This window comes from Poeciliopsis prolifica, unplaced genomic scaffold (assembly GCF_027474105.1).
Source record: "Poeciliopsis prolifica strain line A6 unplaced genomic scaffold, Auburn_PproV2 SCAFFOLD014, whole genome shotgun sequence".
Lineage (NCBI taxonomy): Eukaryota > Metazoa > Chordata > Actinopteri > Cyprinodontiformes > Poeciliidae > Poeciliopsis > Poeciliopsis prolifica.
This window is the reverse complement of record NW_026562389.1, coordinates 12,765,001-12,784,329: the sequence shown is the minus strand read 5'-3', so window position 1 is coordinate 12,784,329 and position 19,329 is coordinate 12,765,001. Positions and strand designations below refer to the sequence as shown.

The 19,329-nt window shown below is 50.0% G+C and overlaps 2 protein-coding genes across 2 annotated transcripts in view; one reads left to right on the top strand and one right to left on the bottom strand.

Annotated features, from left to right (window-relative positions):
- Positions 1-3,956: 3,956 nt before the first annotated feature.
- On the bottom strand, positions 3,957-5,144 carry LOC129366196 (sporozoite surface protein 2-like; the record flags this gene model as incomplete). Its single annotated transcript, XM_055039915.1, has 4 exons — positions 3,957-4,342; positions 4,445-4,648; positions 4,679-4,801; positions 4,841-5,144. Coding segments are annotated over 4 exons (1,017 nt in total), but the record flags the coding sequence as incomplete, so codon positions are not given.
- A 4,687-nt stretch (positions 5,145-9,831) lies between these two features.
- LOC129366057 (regulator of G-protein signaling 3-like) overlaps positions 9,832-19,329 on the top strand; it is a gene marked incomplete at its 5' end in the record, with an annotated part of 12,071 nt that continues 2,573 nt past the window's right edge. The window contains 14 exons of the mRNA XM_055039644.1: positions 9,832-9,843; positions 13,505-13,586; positions 13,852-13,957; positions 14,027-14,123; positions 14,251-14,373; positions 14,481-14,564; positions 14,690-14,801; positions 14,906-15,075; positions 15,249-15,357; positions 15,857-16,052; positions 16,311-16,360; positions 17,697-17,758; positions 17,846-18,012; positions 18,086-19,329. The exon at positions 18,086-19,329 is cut by the window's right edge and continues 2,573 nt beyond it. Of these exons, the coding sequence (XP_054895619.1) occupies positions 9,832-9,843; positions 13,505-13,586; positions 13,852-13,957; positions 14,027-14,123; positions 14,251-14,373; positions 14,481-14,564; positions 14,690-14,801; positions 14,906-15,075; positions 15,249-15,357; positions 15,857-16,052; positions 16,311-16,338 (1,119 nt within the window). The remainder of the gene's footprint in view (positions 9,844-13,504; positions 13,587-13,851; positions 13,958-14,026; positions 14,124-14,250; positions 14,374-14,480; positions 14,565-14,689; positions 14,802-14,905; positions 15,076-15,248; positions 15,358-15,856; positions 16,053-16,310; positions 16,361-17,696; positions 17,759-17,845; positions 18,013-18,085) is intronic.

Genomic DNA, 19,329 nt, shown 5'->3' with positions numbered 1-19,329 from the left:
GTTCACTGGGTTCTCTGGATTCACTGGGTTCACTGGATTCACTGGGTTTCACTGGTTATCTGGGTTCACTGGGTTCATGGGTTCTCTGGGTTCTCTGGATTCACTCACTGGGTTCTCTGGGTTCACTGGGTTCTCTGGGTTTACTGGGTTCTTTGGGTTCTCTGGATTCACTGGTTTATCTGGGTTCACTGGGTTTTCACTGGGTTCTCTGGGTTCACTGGGTTCTCTGGGTTCTCTGGATTCACTGGATTCACTGGGTTCTCTGGGTTCACTGGGTTCACTGGGTTCTCTGGGTTCTCTGGATTCACTGGGTTCACTGGGGTTCACTGGTTCACTCACTGGGTTCACTGGGTTCTCTGGGTTCACTGGGTTCTCTGGGTTCTCTGGGTTCTCTGGATTCACTGGGTTCACTGGGTTCTCTGGGTTCTCTGGATTCACTGGTTTCTCTGGGTTCACTGGGTTCTCTGGGTTCTCTGGATTCACTGGGTTCTCTGGGTTCACTGGGTTCTCTGGATTCACTGGGTTCACTGGGTTCTTTGGGTTCTCTGGATTCACTGGTTTCTCTGGGTTCACTGGGTTCTCTGGATTCACTGGGTTCTTTGGGTTCTCTGGGTTCTCTGGATTCACTGGGTTCTCTGGATTCACTGGATTCACTGGGTTCACTGGGTTCTTTGGGTTCTCTGGATTCACTGGGTTCTCTGGATTCACTGGGTTCTCTGGATTCACTGGGTTCACTGGGTTCTCTGGGTTCACTGGGTTCTCTGGGTTCTCTGGATTCACTGGGTTCTCTGGGTTCACTGGGTTCTCTGGGTTCACTGGGTTCTCTGGGTTCACTGGGTTCTCTGGATTCACTGGGTTCACTGGGTTCTTTGGGTTCTCTGGATTCACTGGTTTCTCTGGGTTCACTGGTTTCTCTGGATTCACTGGGTTCTCTGGGTTCACTGGGTTCTCTGGGTTCACTGGGTTCTCTGGATTCACTGGGTTCACTGGGGTTCTTTGGGTTCTCTGGGTTCTCTGGATTCACTGGGTTCTCTGGATTCACTGGGTTCTCTGGGTTCACTGGGTTCTCTGGATTCACTGGGTTCTCTGGGTTCACTGGGTTCACTGGGTTCTCTGGATTCACTGGGTTCACTGGGTTCTCTGGGTTCACTGGGTTCTCTGGATTCACTGGGTTCACTGGGTTCTTTGGGTTCACTGGGTTCACTGGGTTCTTTGGGTTCTCTGGGTTCTCTGGATTCACTGGGTTCTCTGGATTCACTGGGTTCTCTGGGTTCTCTGGGTTCACTGGGTTCTCTGGATTCACTGGGTTCTCTGGGTTCACTGGGTTCTCTGGATTCACTGGGTTCACTGGGTTCACTGGGTTCTCTGGATTCACTGGGTTCTCTGGGTTCACTGGGTTCTTTGGGTTCTCTGGGTTCTCTGGATTCACTGGGTTCTCTGGGTTCTCTGGATTCACTGGGTTCTCTGGATTCACTGGGTTCTCTGGATTCACTGGGTTCTCTGGGTTCACTGGGTTCTCTGGGTTCACTGGGTTCTCTGGATTCACTGGGTTCACTGGGTTCTCTGGGTTCACTGGGTTCTCTGGATTCACTGGGTTCTCTGGGTTCACTGGGTTCTTTGGGTTCTCTGGGTTCTCTGGATTCACTGGGTTCTCTGGGTTCTCTGGATTCACTGGGTTCTCTGGATTCACTGGGTTCTCTGGATTCACTGGGTTCTCTGGGTTCACTGGGTTCTCTGGGTTCACTGTGTTCTCTGGATTCACTGTGTTCTCTGGGTTCACTGGGTTCTCTGGGTTCACTGGGTTCTCTGGATTCACTGGGTTCTCTGGGTTCTCTGGATTCACTGGGTTCTCTGGATTCACTGGGTTCTCTGGGTTCACTGGGTTCACTGGGTTCTCTGGGTTCTCTGGATTCACTGGATTCACTGGGTTCTCTGGGTTCACTGGGTTCACTGGGTTCACTGGGTTCACTGGGTTCTCTGGGTTCTCTGGATTCACTGGATTCACTGGGTTCTCTGGGTTCACTGGGTTCACTGGGTTCTCTGGGTTCACTGGGTTCTCTGGGTTCACTGGGTTCTCTGGATTCACTGGGTTCACTGGGTTCTTTGGGTTCTCTGGATTCACTGGTTTCTCTGGGTTCACTGGGTTCTCTGGGTTCTCTGGATTCACTGGGTTCTCTGGGTTCACTGGGTTCTCTGGATTCACTGGGTTCACTGGGTTCTTTGGGTTCTCTGGATTCACTGGTTTCTCTGGGTTCACTGGGTTCTCTGGATTCACTGGTTTCTCTGGGTTCACTGGGTTCTCTGGATTCACTGGGTTCTTTGGGTTCTCTGGGTTCTCTGGATTCACTGGGTTCTCTGGATTCACTGGATTCACTGGGTTCACTGGGTTCTTTGGGTTCTCTGGATTCACTGGGTTCTCTGGATTCACTGGGTTCACTGGGTTCTTTGGGTTCTCTGGATTCACTGGTTTCTCTGGGTTCACTGGGTTCTCTGGATTCACTGGGTTCTTTGGGTTCTCTGGGTTCTCTGGATTCACTGGGTTCTCTGGATTCACTGGATTCACTGGGTTCACTGGGTTCTTTGGGTTCTCTGGATTCACTGGGTTCTCTGGATTCACTGGGTTCACTGGGTTCTCTGGGTTCACTGGGTTCTCTGGATTCACTGGGTTCACTGGGTTCTTTGGGTTCTCTGGATTCACTGGTTTCTCTGGGTTCACTGGTTTCTCTGGATTCACTGGGTTCTCTGGGTTCACTGGGTTCTCTGGGTTCACTGGGTTCTCTGGATTCACTGGGTTCACTGGGTTCTTTGGGTTCTCTGGGTTCTCTGGATTCACTGGGTTCTCTGGATTCACTGGGTTCTCTGGGTTCACTGGGTTCTCTGGATTCACTGGGTTCTCTGGGTTCACTGGGTTCACTGGGTTCTCTGGATTCACTGGGTTCACTGGGTTCTCTGGGTTCACTGGGTTCTCTGGATTCACTGGGTTCACTGGGTTCTTTGGGTTCACTGGGTTCACTGGGTTCTTTGGGTTCTCTGGGTTCTCTGGATTCACTGGGTTCTCTGGATTCACTGGGTTCTCTGGGTTCTCTGGGTTCACTGGGTTCTCTGGATTCACTGGGTTCTCTGGGTTCACTGGGTTCTCTGGATTCACTGGGTTCACTGGGTTCTCTGGGTTCACTGGGTTCTCTGGATTCACTGGGTTCTCTGGGTTCACTGGGTTCTTTGGGTTCTCTGGGTTCTCTGGATTCACTGGGTTCTCTGGATTCACTGGGTTCTCTGGATTCACTGGGTTCTCTGGATTCACTGGGTTCTCTGGGTTCACTGGGTTCTCTGGGTTCACTGGGTTCTCTGGATTCACTGGGTTCACTGGGTTCTCTGGGTTCACTGGGTTCTCTGGATTCACTGGGTTCTCTGGGTTCACTGGGTTCTTTGGGTTCTCTGGGTTCTCTGGATTCACTGGGTTCTCTGGGTTCTCTGGATTCACTGGGTTCTCTGGATTCACTGGGTTCTCTGGATTCACTGGGTTCTCTGGGTTCACTGGGTTCTCTGGGTTCACTGTGTTCTCTGGATTCACTGTGTTCTCTGGGTTCACTGGGTTCTCTGGGTTCACTGGGTTCTCTGGATTCACTGGGTTCTCTGGATTCACTGGGTTCTCTGGGTTCACTGGGTTCTCTGGGTTCACTGGGTTCTCTGGATTCACTGGGTTCACTGGGTTCACTGGGTTCTCTGGGTTCACTGGGTTCTCTGGATTCACTGGGTTCACTGGATTCACTGGGTTCACTGGGTTATCTGGGTTCACTGGGTTCTCTGGGTTCTCTGGATTCACTGGATTCACTGGGTTCTCTGGGTTCACTGGGTTCTCTGGATTCACTGGGTTCACTGGGTTCTTTGGGTTCTCTGGATTCACTGGTTTCTCTGGGTTCACTGGGTTCTCTGGGTTCACTGGGTTCTCTGGGTTCACTGGGTTCTCTGGGTTCTCTGGATTCACTGGATTCACTGGGTTCTCTGGGTTCACTGGGTTCACTGGGTTCTCTGGGTTCTCTGGATTCACTGGGTTCTCTGGGTTCACTGGGTTCACTGGGTTCACTGGGTTCTCTGGGTTCACTGGGTTCTCTGGGTTCACTGGGTTCTCTGGATTCACTGGGTTCACTGGGTTCTTTGGGTTCTCTGGATTCACTGGTTTCTCTGGGTTCACTGGGTTCTCTGGGTTCTCTGGATTCACTGGGTTCTCTGGGTTCACTGGGTTCTCTGGATTCACTGGGTTCACTGGGTTCTTTGGGTTCTCTGGATTCACTGGTTTCTCTGGGTTCACTGGGTTCTCTGGATTCACTGGGTTCTTTGGGTTCTCTGGGTTCTCTGGATTCACTGGGTTCTCTGGATTCACTGGATTCACTGGGTTCACTGGGTTCTTTGGGTTCTCTGGATTCACTGGGTTCTCTGGATTCACTGGGTTCTCTGGATTCACTGGGTTCACTGGGTTCTCTGGGTTCACTGGGTTCTCTGGGTTCTCTGGATTCACTGGGTTCTCTGGGTTCACTGGGTTCTCTGGGTTCACTGGGTTCTCTGGGTTCACTGGGTTCTCTGGATTCACTGGGTTCACTGGGTTCTTTGGGTTCTCTGGATTCACTGGTTTCTCTGGGTTCACTGGTTTCTCTGGATTCACTGGGTTCTCTGGGTTCACTGGGTTCTCTGGGTTCACTGGGTTCTCTGGATTCACTGGGTTCACTGGGTTCTTTGGGTTCTCTGGGTTCTCTGGATTCACTGGGTTCTCTGGATTCACTGGGTTCTCTGGGTTCACTGGGTTCTCTGGATTCACTGGGTTCTCTGGGTTCACTGGGTTCACTGGGTTCTCTGGATTCACTGGGTTCACTGGGTTCTCTGGGTTCACTGGGTTCTCTGGATTCACTGGGTTCACTGGGTTCTTTGGGTTCACTGGGTTCACTGGGTTCTTTGGGTTCTCTGGGTTCTCTGGATTCACTGGGTTCTCTGGATTCACTGGGTTCTCTGGGTTCTCTGGGTTCACTGGGTTCTCTGGATTCACTGGGTTCTCTGGGTTCACTGGGTTCTCTGGATTCACTGGGTTCACTGGGTTCACTGGGTTCTCTGGATTCACTGGGTTCTCTGGGTTCACTGGGTTCTTTGGGTTCTCTGGGTTCTCTGGATTCACTGGGTTCTCTGGGTTCTCTGGATTCACTGGGTTCTCTGGATTCACTGGGTTCTCTGGATTCACTGGGTTCTCTGGGTTCACTGGGTTCTCTGGGTTCACTGGGTTCTCTGGATTCACTGGGTTCACTGGGTTCTCTGGGTTCACTGGGTTCTCTGGATTCACTGGGTTCTCTGGGTTCACTGGGTTCTTTGGGTTCTCTGGGTTCTCTGGATTCACTGGGTTCTCTGGGTTCTCTGGATTCACTGGGTTCTCTGGATTCACTGGGTTCTCTGGATTCACTGGGTTCTCTGGGTTCACTGGGTTCTCTGGGTTCACTGTGTTCTCTGGATTCACTGTGTTCTCTGGGTTCACTGGGTTCTCTGGGTTCACTGGGTTCTCTGGATTCACTGGGTTCTCTGGGTTCTCTGGATTCACTGGGTTCTCTGGATTCACTGGGTTCTCTGGGTTCACTGGGTTCACTGGGTTCTCTGGGTTCTCTGGATTCACTGGATTCACTGGGTTCTCTGGGTTCACTGGGTTCACTGGGTTCACTGGGTTCACTGGGTTCTCTGGGTTCTCTGGATTCACTGGATTCACTGGGTTCTCTGGGTTCACTGGGTTCACTGGGTTCTCTGGGTTCACTGGGTTCTCTGGGTTCACTGGGTTCTCTGGATTCACTGGGTTCACTGGGTTCTTTGGGTTCTCTGGATTCACTGGTTTCTCTGGGTTCACTGGGTTCTCTGGGTTCTCTGGATTCACTGGGTTCTCTGGGTTCACTGGGTTCTCTGGATTCACTGGGTTCACTGGGTTCTTTGGGTTCTCTGGATTCACTGGTTTCTCTGGGTTCACTGGGTTCTCTGGATTCACTGGTTTCTCTGGGTTCACTGGGTTCTCTGGATTCACTGGGTTCTTTGGGTTCTCTGGGTTCTCTGGATTCACTGGGTTCTCTGGATTCACTGGATTCACTGGGTTCACTGGGTTCTTTGGGTTCTCTGGATTCACTGGGTTCTCTGGATTCACTGGGTTCACTGGGTTCTTTGGGTTCTCTGGATTCACTGGTTTCTCTGGGTTCACTGGGTTCTCTGGATTCACTGGGTTCTTTGGGTTCTCTGGGTTCTCTGGATTCACTGGGTTCTCTGGATTCACTGGATTCACTGGGTTCACTGGGTTCTTTGGGTTCTCTGGATTCACTGGGTTCTCTGGATTCACTGGGTTCACTGGGTTCTCTGGGTTCACTGGGTTCTCTGGATTCACTGGGTTCACTGGGTTCTTTGGGTTCTCTGGATTCACTGGTTTCTCTGGGTTCACTGGGTTCTCTGGATTCACTGGGTTCTCTGGGTTCACTGGGTTCTCTGGGTTCACTGGGTTCTCTGGATTCACTGGGTTCACTGGGTTCTTTGGGTTCTCTGGGTTCTCTGGATTCACTGGGTTCTCTGGATTCACTGGGTTCTCTGGGTTCACTGGGTTCTCTGGATTCACTGGGTTCTCTGGGTTCACTGGGTTCACTGGGTTCTCTGGATTCACTGGGTTCACTGGGTTCTCTGGGTTCACTGGGTTCTCTGGATTCACTGGGTTCACTGGGTTCTTTGGGTTCACTGGGTTCACTGGGTTCTTTGGGTTCTCTGGGTTCTCTGGATTCACTGGGTTCTCTGGATTCACTGGGTTCTCTGGGTTCTCTGGGTTCACTGGGTTCTCTGGATTCACTGGGTTCTCTGGGTTCACTGGGTTCTCTGGATTCACTGGGTTCACTGGGTTCTCTGGGTTCACTGGGTTCTCTGGATTCACTGGGTTCTCTGGGTTCACTGGGTTCTTTGGGTTCTCTGGGTTCTCTGGATTCACTGGGTTCTCTGGATTCACTGGGTTCTCTGGATTCACTGGGTTCTCTGGATTCACTGGGTTCTCTGGGTTCACTGGGTTCTCTGGGTTCACTGGGTTCTCTGGATTCACTGGGTTCACTGGGTTCTCTGGGTTCACTGGGTTCTCTGGATTCACTGGGTTCTCTGGGTTCACTGGGTTCTTTGGGTTCTCTGGGTTCTCTGGATTCACTGGGTTCTCTGGGTTCTCTGGATTCACTGGGTTCTCTGGATTCACTGGGTTCTCTGGATTCACTGGGTTCTCTGGGTTCACTGGGTTCTCTGGGTTCACTGTGTTCTCTGGATTCACTGTGTTCTCTGGGTTCACTGGGTTCTCTGGGTTCACTGGGTTCTCTGGATTCACTGGGTTCTCTGGGTTCTCTGGATTCACTGGGTTCTCTGGATTCACTGGGTTCTCTGGGTTCACTGGGTTCTCTGGGTTCTCTGGATTCACTGGATTCACTGGGTTCTCTGGGTTCACTGGGTTCACTGGGTTCACTGGGTTCACTGGGTTCTCTGGGTTCTCTGGATTCACTGGATTCACTGGGTTCTCTGGGTTCACTGGGTTCACTGGGTTCTCTGGGTTCACTGGGTTCTCTGGGTTCACTGGGTTCTCTGGATTCACTGGGTTCACTGGGTTCTTTGGGTTCTCTGGATTCACTGGTTTCTCTGGGTTCACTGGGTTCTCTGGGTTCTCTGGATTCACTGGATTCACTGGGTTCTCTGGGTTCACTGGGTTCTCTGGATTCACTGGGTTCTTTGGGTTCTCTGGATTCACTGGTTTCTCTGGGTTCACTGGGTTCTCTGGATTCACTGGGTTCTTTGGGTTCTCTGGGTTCTCTGGATTCACTGGGTTCTCTGGATTCACTGGGTTCACTGGGTTCTTTGGGTTCTCTGGATTCACTGGGTTCTCTGGATTCACTGGGTTCACTGGGTTCTCTGGATTCACTGGGTTCACTGGGTTCTCTGGGTTCTCTGGGTTCTCTGGATTCACTGGGTTCTCTGGGTTCACTGGGTTCACTGGGTTCTCTGGGTTCACTGGGTTCTCTGGGTTCACTGGGTTCTCTGGATTCACTGGGTTCACTGGGTTCTTTGGGTTCTCTGGATTCACTGGTTTCTCTGGGTTCACTGGTTTCTCTGGATTCACTGGGTTCTCTGGGTTCACTGGGTTCTCTGGGTTCACTGGGTTCTCTGGATTCACTGGGTTCACTGGGTTCTTTGGGTTCTCTGGGTTCTCTGGATTCACTGGGTTCTCTGGATTCACTGGGTTCTCTGGGTTCACTGGGTTCTCTGGATTCACTGGGTTCTCTGGGTTCACTGGGTTCACTGGGTTCTCTGGATTCACTGGGTTCACTGGGTTCTCTGGGTTCACTGGGTTCTCTGGATTCACTGGGTTCACTGGGTTCTTTGGGTTCACTGGGTTCACTGGGTTCTTTGGGTTCTCTGGGTTCTCTGGATTCACTGGGTTCTCTGGATTCACTGGGTTCTCTGGGTTCTCTGGGTTCACTGGGTTCTCTGGATTCACTGGGTTCTCTGGGTTCACTGGGTTCTCTGGATTCACTGGGTTCACTGGGTTCTCTGGGTTCACTGGGTTCTCTGGATTCACTGGGTTCTCTGGGTTCACTGGGTTCTTTGGGTTCTCTGGGTTCTCTGGATTCACTGGGTTCTCTGGGTTCTCTGGATTCACTGGGTTCTCTGGATTCACTGGGTTCTCTGGATTCACTGGGTTCTCTGGGTTCACTGGGTTCTCTGGGTTCACTGGGTTCTCTGGATTCACTGTGTTCTCTGGGTTCACTGGGTTCTCTGGGTTCACTGGGTTCTCTGGATTCACTGGGTTCTCTGGGTTCTCTGGATTCACTGGGTTCTCTGGATTCACTGGGTTCTCTGGGTTCACTGGGTTCACTGGGTTCTCTGGATTCACTGGGTTCTCTGGATTCACTGGGTTCACTGGGTTCACTGGGTTCTCTGGATTCACTGGGTTCTCTGGGTTCACTGGGTTCTCTGGATTCACTGGGTTCTCTGGATTCACTGGGTTCTCTGGGTTCACTGGGTTCTCTGGATTCACTGGGTTCTCTGGATTCACTGGGTTCTCTGGGTTCACTGGGTTCTCTGGATTCACTGGGTTCTCTGGGTTCACTGGGTTCTCTGGGTTCACTGGGTTCTCTGGATTCACTGGGTTCTCTGGATTCACTGGGTTCTCTGGATTCACTGGGTTCACTGGGTTCTCTGGATTCACTGGGTTCTCTGGATTCACTGGGTTCACTGGGTTCTCTGGGTTCACTGGGTTCTCTGGATTCACTGGGTTCTCTGGATTCACTGGGTTCACTGGGTTCTCTGGATTCACTGGGTTCTCTGGATTCACTGGGTTCACTGGGTTCTCTGGGTTCACTGGGTTCTCTGGATTCACTGGGTTCTCTGGGTTCACTGGGTTCTCTGGGTTCACTGGGTTCTCTGGATTCACTGGGTTCTCTGGGTTCTCTGGGTTCACTGGGTTCTCTGGGTTCTCTGGGTTCACTGGGTTCTCTGGGTTCACTGGGTTCTCTGGGTTCTCTGGGTTCACTGGGTTCTCTGGGTTCACTGGGAGCGGTCCAGTGGGTCGCTTCCCTCACCTGCATCACCAGCATCAAGCTGCCACTGCAGGAGGGTTCAAATCCGACTGGTTTGCAGTGAAGCAAGAAGACTCACCGGTTTGCAGCATGATTGGGTCCAGCCGGGTCAGGGACAGAAGTGCTGAATTATTGAGCAGCTGCACAGTGAAGATGAGGAGGAAGAGTCACAGATGACCTTCATCATTCAGACCTGGATGAGGAGGAAACCAGGAAGTGGATCTGATTCTGCTGGCAGGAGGTGGGTCCCACTGGCGCCCCCGCCTGTCCTCGCCGTTCTTCACCTGTCCTCTTCTGTCCCCGCCTGTCCTCTTCTGTCCCCACCTGTCCTCTTCTGTCCCCGCCATTCCTCACCTGTCCTCTTCTGTCCCCACCATTCCTCACCTGTCCTCTTCTGTCCCCACCTGTCTTATATTTATAAAGGAGGGAGGGGCAGCACTCCGCTCGGGGGTTACCATGGCGATGAGAAACAGGCCATAAACCATGTGACCCTCTGAATACTTCAGTGCCTCGCCCGCCCGCCTCTCTCTCTCACTCGCTCCCCGCGAAGCGAGTCAGATGGACCGGACCTGAGAGCGGTTCTGATCCGATCTGAGGTTCTGGTGTCGGGTCTAGATTTGATGGTTCTGGATCTTACTGCACATTTCTGTTTCTTCTTGATGCTTGGACAGAACACCTGGTTTCAGAGTTTCGGTTCTGGTCTCAGAATCTGAAGTGGCCTCATTCGGACCTTCCACCGATCGATGATTCATTGTGGCTCCAAATGCTCAACAGGAACCATTAGAACCTCGGGGGCGTGGTGAACACCGCAGGGTTCCGCTGGTTCTGTTTGCTTCTCACTGAGTCTTTGTGGGACTCGTTGGTTTGGACCGGTTGGTTTGGACTGGTTGGTTTGGACCACTTGGTTTGGACTGGTTGGTTTGGACTGGTTGGTTTGGACCAGTTGGTTTGGACCGGTTGGTTTGGACTGGTTGGTTTGGACCAGTTGGTTTGGACTGGTTGGTTTGGACTGGTTGGTTTGGACCAGTTGGTTTGGACCAGTTGGTTTGGACTGGTTAGTTTGGACCAGTTGGTTTGGACCGGTTGGTTTGGACCAGTTGGTTTGGACTGGTTGGTTTGGACCAGTTGGTTTGGACCGGTTGGTTTGGACCAGTTGGTTTGGACTGGTTGGTTTGGACCAGTTGGTTTGGACCGGTTGGTTTGGACCAGTTGGTTTGGACTGGTTAGTTTGGACCAGTTGGTTTACTGGTTGGTTTGGACCAGTTGGTTTGGACTGGTTGGTTTGGACCAGTTGGTTTGGACGGTTGGTTTGGACCAGTTGGTTTGGACTGGTTAGTTTGGACCTGGATCATCAAGATGTTCTGGAAAAATGCGGCTTGGTTTTCGTTCAATACTGGAAGTGATGAGGATGATGGCGGATCCTTCCTGGCGGCTGACCTCAGACACACTCTGGACTCGGATCCGGACTCGGCTCCTGACGGTGACCTGAACCACCCCAGAGGCACAGCTAACACCACCTGGTCCGTCAGAACCACGACCCGCTCCGGTGGACCCAGAGTGTCGACCCGACACGGCATGGCATCCAGAGGGCTCAGTGGTCTGGACTCGGACTACGGCGAAGTCGCCAGCTGCGAGTCTTCGGTTCTTTGCGGGTCTCGTCGCCTGGTGGTGAGCAAACCCAAACTGACCACCAGAACCTCTTCAGAACCCGGGTCAAACGTAGCACTAAAAAGTTTTTACTACAAACATGTTCAAGTCTAGATTTCCTGGATTTGAGTTCAGACAGAAAATCCAGTCTCAGGATTGTGTTGGGCGAGAGGTGAGGATTGGACTAGGCCATTTCTGAAGAAACTGAATTTAGTCTGAGTTTTGCAGAAAATTGTTTCTGTTTCTTCCGTTTTAATGTATTAAATTTTTATTTAATCTCCTGCAGACAGAATCTGATGGCTTCAGAGGTCACAGGAGATGACCCTGAAATGACCTTCAAACTTTGATTTAATCAAACAGATGATAACCTGATTGGACATAAAGCATTCAGAACAATCAGAATATTTCACACAGTTCATTTCTGAAGTCCATTTGCCTGGATCAGAACCTTTCTGTTCTTTTCAGAAACCGGGTCAAAGTTCAGAACCGACTGGAACGATTCCAGTCGGCTTCTGGTTGTAGTATCAGGCTCTGTGTATCCTGGACTTGTTTTGGATCTGGTTCTGACCCGTTTCCTGGTCCAGAGCTGGTCAGACAAACACGGCGATGCTTCCCGTTTCAGTGTTTCCCAGGGAGAATAAAAATACTTCAGCCGCCGTGACCTTGCTCCTTATTGACTGAAATTTAAGTTGCTTTTTATGCGTTTTTCTTGCTCTTTACCTTTTCTTTCATTTCAGTAGCTCTGTCCTGTTACCATTGATACGTTATACAGAACGTCACCAAAATAAAAGCATGGAACATTCAGTTGGCCTTACAGAATTGATTCAATCTGTTGTGTTGTCGGGTCATGGTTCTTGTTGAAGAAATTCTGTCTCATCCCTCTGGGTTCCTCACACAGAACTGGAAGCACAACCTCCCTCAGGTTTCATAAGACTGTTCTGATCCATCCGAGGTCTGGCAGTGAAATGGAACCGGAACCAGGAACAGAATCCTCCCTGCTGCCGGCCCCTCAGGCCTGCAGGGTTTAATTTCAGCCTGTCAGTCTGAACTCGGGGACATTTACCTTTCTTTGTGCCGACAAAGGCTCAGGATGAGCTGACCTTTCCGTCGCTACATCTGGTTGCAGAGTCATGGAAACCATGGAAATGGCTCAGACCCGAATGGACCTCTGGAGCAGAACCACAGCTGAACCGGGTTCTGCTTCTGTTCTAGAGATGAACATAAATAAACTATAATATTTCTGAACAAATTGAAACGGGGCCCACCAAAGTGTGCCTGTCGGTTGGAACCCAGCATTGTGATGCTAAAAATTAGCATCAATTTTAAGCTTAGCTAAAATAATAATAGCATGTGGAAAATCACAGGCTTATTGACTAACAAGAACTTACTCCATTCAGTAGCTTAAAACTAGTGCACAAGTTAAAATTAGCCTAAATGCTGCCAGCGGTACCACTAGCATGTTGTCATATCGACTTCCTCCATTCAGTGCGCTCAACATGACGAGAAGAAAAATGGCTAAAAACTTATTTTAGGGAAACGGCATGTCACTGCCTCCCACGGTGAGCTTTCTGCTGAGGTGGAAAGTGGCAGTGCACCAGTGAAATGCTAATATTTTTGCTAATGTTAATGTACTATCCTGAGAGAAAAACATAGCAATGCTTGGGAGGCAGTGACAGCCTCCCAAGCATTGCTATGACTTAGCATTGCTAAGTCAATGTATGCTTTAAAATAAATAACCCCAATCTTTTCAGCACATTTAGCATTGCGCCATCTTCAACAGGATGAGGTCACACTGTTTAGTCTACTTTAGAAGTACAAACTAGGGCCTAGTACATGCAGACTGTACTCATAAAAGGCACACCATATACTGTACATGGAGAAACACAGTACAAATGGTTCAAGACATGTGGACTGAACTAGAAAACTTCCTAAGTTTTCAGTGACAGCCTCCCAAGCATTGCTATGGGAATAATATGAGAGCTCCTGATGGTCACTCTGACGCCCCCTGCTGATTGCTATGCCAAGACCTGGCCCAGATTTGAAAGCTTCAGGAACCAATCAGCTGGTGGTACCTCCTGCAGAAGCAGCCAATCACAGAAGGGCCTCCTTAGAAGCGTCCAAAGAACTTCTCTGGATGAGAGGGCTCACTCAGACCAAAATACAGAAACCACCAGGAGCAGAACACTGGGGTCACAGAGAGGTCAAGGGGAAAGGGAGACAGGTCGGTTCTGACCCGATTGGTCCGGTTCTTGCAGGTCAGCATTCTCCGGGGGTTGGACGGTTTTGGGTTCGCCATCTTCTCCGATCATCCCGTCAGAGTCCAGGCTGTGGATCCGGGTGAGATTCCCACCATCTTCACATCACATGGAGAACTGGTTGAAACTGGTCCACATTAATTCAAACTGGTTTCAACCAGTTTGCACCTGTTTAATTTGATGTGAACTGGTTCACATCAGATTTAAACTGGTTTAAACAAGTTTCTTGAAACCCTAAATGAACCAGATGTTCAACCAATGCAGGCTGAACTGCAGCCAGCATTGGTTGAACTGGTTAAATTTGTGTGAAGGAAATCTGCCTGGTCTCATTTGGTCGGTTCTGGTAGGCGGTCCAGCTCAGAGATCCGGACTCCGTCAGGGAGACTTGGTCCTCCAGCTCAACGGACTTCCTGTGGAATCCTGGACCTGCGCCGACCTGGCCCAGGCCATCAGGTAGCCCCGCACCCCGGTTCCGCCCTCTCAGAACCGACCCTCAGTTCTAAAGCTGCAGTGTCCCACCAGGAGCTGTCCGTCTCGGATCATCCTGGCGGTCTGGAGAGGTTTACCTGAGCTGGGCTCAGTGTGCGAGACGTGGCTCCACCCACAGCTTTACAATCCGGTGAGTCCCAACGCTTGCCTGCCAACAAGGCCTCTGATGGGCTGATCACTCAGGTGTACCTGCCAGGTGTTGCTTGGTTCTGGACATTTAGCTGCAGCATCTCAAGGATTAATATTCCCGTTTCCAGAATCCGCCTGGTAACCATGGAAACTACCAGAACTGCACCGTCTTTCAGTCCCATCTGCTGTGGCCCGGATATGGAGACACATCACTTCCACCAAAAACTGTCATCTTCCCCTTCTTTGTCCAGGTCAAAATTTTTCCCCAACTCTAGAACTCTGCCATGGGTCCAACATTAAGGTTGGCTCAGTTAGAACCTGGTTCTGGTCCAGAACCATGACGTGTGTGTTGTTTCAGCCTCTGGACTTCTGCAGCCCGGTCAGAACCCTGCGCATGTCCGAGGAGATGATTCTGCACCAGGCCCACCTGCTTCCTTCCAAGGTACCAAGTTCTGGTTCTGACCTGGTTTGGAAATCTTCAGCAGGTCTAATAAAACTGGAGGAAATGGTTCTGGTTCGTTCCAGAACGTCAGGTGGAAGCGTCTCTCAGCTCCTCCCTGTCTCCAGGTCTCCGTCCTGATCTTCTCCGACCTGCTGCTTCTTGCCAGACAGGAGGAAGGCGGTCACTGCACCGTCCTCCGGAGCCCGCTGTACCTGAATGCGCTCCGGCTCAGAGAAGGTACCAGAACCTCAGCCGGTCCTCCTGGACCCGACCTCCTCCCACTGCCGGGTGAAGACCTGCCCCTCCGACAGGAAGTGAATTCGTTCCTCTTCCTGTTCTAGTCCCGTGGGAACCGCTAAGGCTCCACCTCCTGCAGAGGTCCGCTGGCGGCTGGCGGTGCGTCTTCAGCCTGGAGGCCTTCAACGCCGAGCAGAAGGTCCGGGTCGGCCTCTGTCTCCGGGACGACCGGCGGCGCTGCCTGGTCGCCATGGAGACCACACTCCCTTGGCAGGTAAGCACCCTGATAGGGCGCCACATCAGATACACAAAAGAACAACGTCCTTCCTTCCTTCCTTCAGCTCTCAGACTCGTCTGTTGTCCATCTTGTCCTTTCTCCCCTCTCTGCGACCCCTCCCCCATGTTTCCACGTGGCCCCGCGACCCCTTTGCCTCCCCCCCAGAGCAGCAGCAGGGGGAGAGTTCCTCTGAGGTGTTGGACTCTGGGGGTTCGGGGCTCCGCCCCCCCACCAGCCAGGAGGAAGAGGAGGAGGAAGAGCGCGGCTGTAGGCCTCCGGGTCAGTCCAGATGTTCTACAGGCTGCAGAGAGACGATAACCAGGTTTGGATCCCTGGTTCTGGTTGTCACAGCAGAGAGCTGGGGGTCTATGGAACCTTGGCCGGTTTGCTGTGGACCCACTGGTGGGTCCAGAACCAGAACCAGAGAGAACCTAGTGGATCAGCCATGATGGCTATGAAACCTTCCAGACTGGGTCAGAACCAGTTTCTATTGGTTTTGGATCTTTAGATAATGTGATGCTTCTGGTTGATCAGCTATCAGAGCTTTGAGTATTGATGATATCTGCAGGGTGGCCATTTTGTCTTCATCAGGAGGAAACTGCTTCCTGTTTTTATTTACTCAGTAATTCTGATCAAATCAGGAATAAAAACGACACCTTTTTATTCCACAACATTTACCAACCGAAGACAGGAAGTAGACTGTGTCGAGTCACTGCCTAAAACCAAACTGCATCAACCGGCTGGTTGACCAATTGGTCAAATGTTTTGTTCTCCTCAGTCCTGCGCCGCTCGCTCTCTGAGGGTTCCTTGCTACAGGAAGCTCGATTGCCTCTCTTCCTGTCTGACAGCACTATCCGTCAACTTAGACCGACATTGACCTTTGACCCAAGCCTGCCCCCTCCCCACTGCCTGCCCCAGCTGACCAAGGAAGGAGCATCTCTGCACCCATGCTGCTGCTGCTCAATGGAGCCAAGGTAGAACCAGAACCACACACCCAGTCCAACAGCATGATGCTAATGAGCATACTACAGGTCTAACCAGTACAGACCAGTATGACCCAGTATGAGCTCCCAGGTCAGAGCTTTTTTGTTAGAAACAAGGTTCTAGCCCTGATCTGTTAACCCAATAACAAACCAGTTCAACCAAATCAGGGACCAGTACAGCCCCCTGTGGCCTCATTTTTGACTAGTTCAAACTGGTTCCAAACAAATTTTCTCTGTTTTGTTTCAAAGGAAGGAAAATCCAGCAACTTCAGGCTGAAGGAGAAGAAAACCAAAAGTTTGTAAGTCGACATACATCAGCTGACTTCCTGTTCCTCATTGCTTGTCATCACCTTTGAGGAATCCTCCAGGACAGGGGTGCCCAAAACGTCGATCGCGATCTACCGGTCGATCGCGATCTACCGGTCGATCGCGATCAACCGGTCGATCGCGATCTACCGGTTGATCGCGGGGAGGTTTGAGTGATCTCTGCAGGACGCTGAGAGCAGCACTTCCTCTTCTGACAGACTTATCAAAAATATTCACTAAGATCCAAAACGTTTGTAGCTTCATTAAATAATAATAAGCCTGAACCTGATATCGTAACGGACTGAACGTTTTTAACGTAATCTTTGCTCGGCTTGCGGGGCGCAGGCGGTTTGCCACAGCAACGGGTGTGCTTAACGATAAAGAGAGAGAGAGAGTAAAAAGGTGCGAGAGGTTCTGAGTTGTTCGGGTTATTTTACTTTGTTTTCCTTCGCTGTGCTTCATCACAGTCGCTGGAGTTTCTGAACGTTCAATAAACGACAGACTTGGACTAATGACCTCGTTCGTTTGCAGTAAACGTCACAACCAACATCAAATAGGACAAATATATTTGATTAAGTTTTAACAAACAAATGGCTTCCACAATAATTGTGTCAAATTACATTAATTATATCCCAAATTCAGAAGATTTGCCTTTGGTTGCTCTTTGGTTCCTCCTATCAGTCTGCAGTTTCTCATAGTGACGTCATCAAACCAAATTTCAGATCCACCATAACTGACTGACACCTGCTGGCCTCAGGTTTACAACCAGCTTCTGACTGAGAAACCAGTAACCTGCTCCCAGTGTCAGAATCTCACTGAGGAAGAAACTGCATGAGGTTTTCTATCACTTTATCATTTCTGATCTATATTTGCATAGAAAATGAGTCAATAGGGTTTCATTTTAATTTGTATGTCTTCATGTCATGAGGTAGATCTCAGCCGGCTGATGAGAGAAAAAGTAGATCTTGGTCTCAAAAAGTTAGAGCACCCCTGCTCTAGGACCTTTGAGGAATCCGGTATAACCTTTTAGCAACCCTGTATAACCATTGAGGAATCCGGTAGAACCATTGAGGAATCCGGTAGAACCATTGAGGAGCCCCGTAGAACTCTGAAGAACATTTGTAGAACATTGTCGAACCTTTGAGGAACCCTGTAAAACCTTCCCAGACTGCTCAACCTAGACAGCGCCCTTGGAGGATTGTCTTTGCCCCCCCAGTTGGGTCCTGGTTCTCCTTGGTGGAGTTTGTTCTGTCATTCTTGGTTCTGTCTGACTCTGGTCGGTTCCTCGTGCTACTGCACTGTTGGTCGGATCTCTGCTTTGTCTTCCAGACCATCTGAAGGAGAGGTTAGGAGATGGGCAGACAGTCTGAAAGCTCTGCTGACCACTCAGCGTAAGACTTCCTGTTCGCTTGGACCAATAAGCAGTCAGGGGAGAGCCAGTCTCCATTGGCTGACAGTGTCTCGTTGTCATTGGTCAGATGGTGTGGAAGTCTTTCGTGACTTTATGAGGTCAGAGTTCAATAAGGAAAACCTGAACTTCTGGTTGGCTGTGGAGAAGTTTAAGAGGACAAACTCCCTCAGTAAGATGGCCACTCAATCTCGGAAGATCTATGACCAGTTCCTATCTCCATATGCAGCGCGACAGGTGAGGCTTTCTGTCTGCATCTCTTCTGATTGGGCCATTAAATGGCCAGGTGACTCAACTCTTCCATCTCCAGGTCAGACTCCACCAATCACAGCCTTAGTTTGGGTGTTGACCCCGCCTCCTTCCAGCGGGCGCAGGATCAGGTCTTCAGCCTGATGGAGGCCAGACAGTTACCCACGATTCCTCAAGTCCCACCTCTACGCTCAGCTGGCCAATCACATCGCAGGCACAGCAGTGGAGCTGCCCAATCAGACTAATCAGTCTGTGATTGACTAGCCAGATGCATCATGGGACCTACAGTTCAGAGATTCTGATTAATACTAAATATTTTAGTGCGTCCTCTCTCACAAAACATTGCAAGTTTTTATCAAATATTTATAAAACTGTAGATTAATCTCCTTCCTTTCTGTCACTGATCAGGGGCCTCATGGGTTTTTTTCCAAGTTTTTTTTACTGTTATTTAACACTTAACAATTGTACAAGATCACGTGGCATGTACATTCCTGGAGAAATCGAGTCTTACAGGCTTAAAGCACACATATTATTATAAGACAACAATAAAAAGTTAAATTAGAAATAAATCAAATTTGTCAGACATCAAACAGCGAGAAAGTAGAACGACAAAAACAAACAGATAAAGGCAAAGGGGCTTCAGGTCTCAAATCAGTTCAGATCATTATCGGGTCAGAGCTGCATTCCCTGCTTGTTTTCATCAGTTTTAAGGTCCTGAAGCGGTTCTCCATCAAAAGGTTTTTAAAAGCTGAAAAGTCAGCTTTTCTATTCCTCATTTACAGCAGAGGATGAAGAATTTGGCGAAGATCAGCAGGTTGTTCAGAATGATGTCGGTTCTTCTGTCTCTGGTGGGTCCAAATATTATATTCTCTCCTTTTAAGGGATGATGTAAGGAAAGTTTTGGTGAGATCCAGGCCTGAAAGTTTCTCCAAAATGTTCCAGTTTGCACACAATAGAAGAGATGATCTGTTGTTTCAATGTTGTTGTCACAGAAGGTCCAGCTGTTGGTATCAAAGTTGAATCTTTTTCTTCATAGTTCCCTGGAGAGTTTGTAATAGGAATGTTGCCAATGGAGAGGTGATGGAAGAAATAATGGACAGAAAACAATTGGTTTGCATCAATAATGGAGAAGGGACGAGGATTAATATTAGAAATGGATATGAATCAGCATTAGATTTAACTTTAGTTTCAGAGAATTTTGCCAGGATTAGTAATTGGAAAATATTAAGAGAATCAACTATAGGAAGTGATCATCATCCTATACTTATTGAAATTGGTCTGGACATGAGAAACATTGATCATGAA